This window comes from Sinocyclocheilus rhinocerous, unplaced genomic scaffold, assembly GCF_001515625.1.
Source record: "Sinocyclocheilus rhinocerous isolate Xijiao unplaced genomic scaffold, SAMN03320098_v1.1 scaffold411, whole genome shotgun sequence".
Taxonomy (NCBI): Eukaryota; Metazoa; Chordata; class Actinopteri; order Cypriniformes; family Cyprinidae; genus Sinocyclocheilus; species Sinocyclocheilus rhinocerous.
In genome coordinates, this window is record NW_015640493.1 from 608,314 (window position 1) to 613,363 (window position 5,050).

The following is a 5,050-nucleotide window of genomic DNA, read 5'->3' on the forward strand; positions in this document are numbered from 1 at the left end:
AAAGGAAAGCGAGGAAAAGAGGGGAAATTCAAACGAACTAAAAACGTACAATTGCTTTACGCCGAATTTGCCGCTATTTGAAAGTGAAATTAAAATGCGCACGCAGCTTTTACAAGCTATTTAAAAGTAAAGGAAAGCGAGGAAAAGAGGGAACGCTTTCGCCCCCACGGTGATACCGGTATTACCGGTGTTGTCACACGTCGATTAACCGGTGGGAAAATTTTCTCACCGTCACAACCCTAATCAGCACTCTATGGGTAATGTTGCAGACTGGACCCAAACCTGCATCACCCACGTAAGCACCATATCGCACATAGTGCAACATCTGGAACACCTACACTATGGCTCTGACTAAAATAGTTGATTTAAGAAGCATTCTATATCCATCTCCGGCATTTTTACATACTGTACGTTTTTGAGTGCGATACCACACCTAACACCACCATACATTTGACAGCCATTACTTCTTGCTAATTAGGTGTGTTAGTGGAATTTAACAGAACAGGACCCCTGCCCTCTCTCACTCCCTCGAGGGTCACTTTCCAACAACAAAAGGGGCAGATCTGTTGACGTGAGGGTCTAAGAAATGACTCAAGCAGTCACAGTAATCCAAACAACCCAAACCAAACAACCCGGGCTTATCCCGCTGTTGTGTGTGTATCTCAAACACACACTCACAAACCAAGACGACATGAGCGACGATGATCCAGAGTACATAAGAGCGTATGTTTCGTAATGTCAACCCATTCCGGCTCATTCCACACCCTAGTGTCCTTTTATTTTGAATTGCAAAAAAAGAATATTATGGAACCATCATGGTCAAGGCCAACTGTTCAGTTTCAAATTTGTATATGCATAGTAAATGTTGAAAGTAAATGTTAAATTTTATATCCCATATATCTACAAAATGAATTGGACTTATCAAGATTTGATTGGATCTTAAACAGCCTTGTTGTTTCTGAGGCAGATTATATTGTTTTGATAAGTAATAAAATATATTTGTATAAATGTATTAATCATGTTAAATAATAAATTACTTCATATATTTATATATTTTATATTTTTTCAAATATTTAATAAATTGATTAACATGCAACAATAAACCACAGTGAGCACAAAAAGAAATTATTAAAAATCATATTCACATTTTTTTTCATATTTTAAATAAAAAAAGTCCCCACCCCCTTGCAATTATTATTTATGATAGTGACCGTCTGAGTGGTGAAAGGAAAGATAAGAAATTGAATGGAAATGCATGCACACATTTTTTAAAGCTGTCCTTGTGTGATCTGTGTTTGCTGGCCGTTGTCATGTCATGCGTTATCTTCGTTTGGAAAATGTATAGCTGTGCAATTAACTCCCTTTCAAACACACAACATTCCTCACAGCCTAAATCCCGTCTCGTTTTCTAAAACCGTTTTGGAGCAGAAGATAAAGAGGTGAGCAGATAAATGGTGCTCCGTTTAAAACTTCTGGAAGCATCCCCCAGAGCTGCTTAATTACTGTGCGATTGAACCTCGCAGTAGCACGGCACTAATTCAGCCGCGCTGTAGGAGGTCTGTGCAGGTGGATTAAAGAGCAGCGTTTATATGAAAGCAGACGAATGTTTTCAGCAGCTATGATATGCACTCCTTTTCTGTCACTCCAACAACTAAATTGCTTTCCTGAATGTTTACCATATGTCACCGATCTAGACTGACTGTCAATGACAGGAGGAATTCATCAGCATCGTAACTACATATCTTCACTTGACACCATTGCAGACACTCTAGACCTGTACACAAATGCACAGCATGCTAACAGTAGAGTCACCTACCAAAACGTGTCATTACACACATTAGATGTGTCCTAGCGCAACCTGTTTATGTCTGCACATGCACTCGTGTGTCTGTCAGTATGTTATTACGCTGGCTTGAGATGACACGGTCCTCTTTGATCTTTGCGTGTGCGACTGTCACATTCTTATGATGAAAGGCTGAAGGCAGAGATGAGCATGAGAGATAGAAAAGCAGAATCTCACAGCTCTGAAACCTTTCATTTTGTACATTAGTTGTTGTTGTTTTTTTCCATGTTTATTAATTCAATGGCTTTTTTATTTGTAATTTATGTGTATGTAGTTTGGGGTTTGTGAGATTTTTGAAAGAAGAAATCTTTCTGTAAAAAGTACTGTACAAAGAGTAATATTGTGAAATATTACAATTTAAAATATATTAATATATTGCTTATATATATTTTTTTATATTTTGTGGACATTTTAAATAGGTTTTTTTTTCAGGATTATTTGATGTATAGAACATTCAAAAGAACAACATTTATTTGAAATAAAGACACAGACACAGGAGTAGTTCACGCAAAAGTCAAATGCTTGCACAAAATATTTCCACAAAATGAAAATGGATAGTGATTCTTACTGTGAAGCAACAAAATAGGGGAAAAAAAAAAACTAATAGTAAATCTGATGTGCTGCTTCATTCAATAATGATTCAATCATATATTTATGGAACTTTAACGGTGCTTTTTGTGCAAATTACTGCCTATTTTTACTGAAATCCTTCGTTTCTGTTATACAGAATAAAGGAAATGACATTTGGGAATATCTTGAGTGTTAGTGAATAATGACAGTTTAAGTAAACCATTCTGTGTAGCCAATTTATTTCCCACTGAGAGTCATCGTTGACATGATGATTTAGGCTTCATATGGGATTCCATTCGGATTCCTGGGAAAATCTGCCACACGAGACCATGACGTCAGATATATTTGAATGATCGACTCAGTGTGCTTGTTTTAAGTGACCCATCAGATGAACAAAACCTTTGTAACGCTAGATAAATTTAATAATGAATGAACTTGAAATATCTAGTTTTTTGTGGTGCATTAGAATAGCGCACTTATACATGTAGTGTAGGAAATGCCAGTGGCTTTGCTGCTAACGTTAGTCAGCCTTATCCCTCAAACAACTCATCTCACCCGTTAACTTATGGAACTCATATAGACTCTAAACCCCTCCACCACATAAAACAGCCATAACAATGATAATAACATTAAAATGGAATCTCCTGCTGTTGGGCGGAAAATTTGCCCTCTTTTCCTCTCCGCTTTGGTCTCTGTTCCAATACCCCTCTAATTTATGGAGCAGTTAGCTGTGAATTTGAACCAGACGCCTCTGCAGGATTGCAACTGACTGCTTTTAATAAACCTTAGAGGAAGTGGTTGTCCAATGGAGCACAGAGAATAGCGTCTGTGGCCAGGAGAGCTTTAATCTGTAGCAGAGACCCACAAGCCTTTGTTTTGATGTGACTTACAGAACCGCACTAAAGCTTATCTCAGAAACTGATTATGTATGTGCTTCATTCCTGCTTCTCTCTCGTTCTCGGTCTTTTTATGCATCACAATGGTGTTGCACAGAATTTCTTGGTTTGATTTATAAACACTTCGCATTAGCTGTTGGTTTTTAGATTTGTAAACCAACGTTATGAATGTGTTCTGGGCCAGTGCTTGCTGGTTTGTTTTAAAGGGGTCGTCATACATGAAGAATCAAACCATTTCTTGGTCTTTTGAAATAAGAGTTCAGTGTACACTGAAAATTATATTAAAACTTGCTGACATCCACACTTACAGTCAAACTGATTTGCTGTCCACAAGCCATTTTGCTTTGTAATATGCCATATTTTCAAGTGAAACAGATATTCAACAAGAATGAGAAATAATTTTGCCAATAATTTGCCTTTATATTTGGTCATGAAAAATAAATTATGACAACACAAAAACCTTCAGCAACACTTTAAGTGGACCTCCAGGGAAAATAAATAACATGTATGATCCCGTTAAACCCCACATAGGAATCGTGTTTTTGTTGTTCTGAATTTGTCCTCCATCTCTGTGTTTCTCTCAGCCCTCTGCATGCCGTGTCATTCGCCCTGGCGTGTGGGATCCCAGGTGTGACCCTGTTGACCCTGGGTGTAAATCCCCTGACTGGCTTCCTGGGCGCCCTGAACATCTTCCTGTACACGTGCTGCTACACTCCCCTGAAACGCCTCAGCATCACCAACACCTGGGTAGGTGCCGTGGTGGGCGCCATCCCACCTGTAATGGGCTGGACAGCAGCCACCGGCTCTCTTGATCCAGGTACAAAGTCCTCTTATATGCACACACTAATGACTACAGTTCCCACTGGAATGACTTTGATAAAGCATATATACTCCTGTTCAAATAATTTACTCACCCTCATGTTGTTCTAAACCTATATAGTTTTCATTCTCCTGTGGAACATAAAATGAGACATTTTCAAGAATGTTCATGTTGCTCTTTTTTCATACATTTATACTATACAGTAATCAGTGACTGTCGAGCTTAAAAGGACGGGGAAAAAAACACGCCATAAAACTGGTATGACTTCTGTGCTATATTTAAATTCTTTTGAAACCAATTTGATAGATTTTCAAGTTTTTTTTATGTTTCCGAAAGAAGGCTTTTAAAGGGTTAGTTTACCCAAAAATGAAAACTGGCTTGTGTTTTACTCACCCTCAAAGCATCCTAGGTGTATATGACTTTCTTCTTTCAGACGAATCCAGTCGGAGTTATATTAAAAATTGTCCTGGCTATTCCAAGCTCTATCATTGCAGTCAGCGGGTGTTGCAGTTGAACAGTCCACAAGTCGTCAAATAAAGCGCACGCATTCATAATAAAACGTGCCTCAAATGGCTCCGGGGGGTGAATAAAGGCCTTCTGTAGTGAATCTATTTGTTTTTATAAGAAAAATATCCATATTTCAAACGTAATAAACACTTTTCTCTCACTTCCGTTATCTTTCATACACAGAAGACGTGCCGGCGGAAGGCGTATGACGTATGCGCAGCGCTCGCGCCTCTGAGATATGCTAGTCTCGCGAGTTTGTTTATAGGAGCAAAGGAAGCAAAGTTTCCTTACTTTAGCAAAGGAAAACCAGTCTCCTCTTGGCTTATATCGAAATCCTCTGACATTTTTCTTTTCAAATCCTCGTTTTGTGCTTCTAATTAGTGACCATTGTTTTGTTTTGATCTCTCCGCTGCG

At 38.4% G+C, this 5,050-nt stretch overlaps 1 protein-coding gene across 1 annotated transcript in view; it reads left to right on the forward strand.

The window, feature by feature from the left end:
* LOC107753249 (protoheme IX farnesyltransferase, mitochondrial-like) overlaps positions 1 to 5,050 on the forward strand; it is a 41,104-nt gene that overhangs the window by 30,180 nt on the left and 5,874 nt on the right. The window contains exon 6 of the mRNA XM_016569369.1: positions 3,894 to 4,126. Coding sequence (XP_016424855.1) covers positions 3,894 to 4,126 — 233 coding nt within the window. The remainder of the gene's footprint in view (positions 1 to 3,893; positions 4,127 to 5,050) is intronic.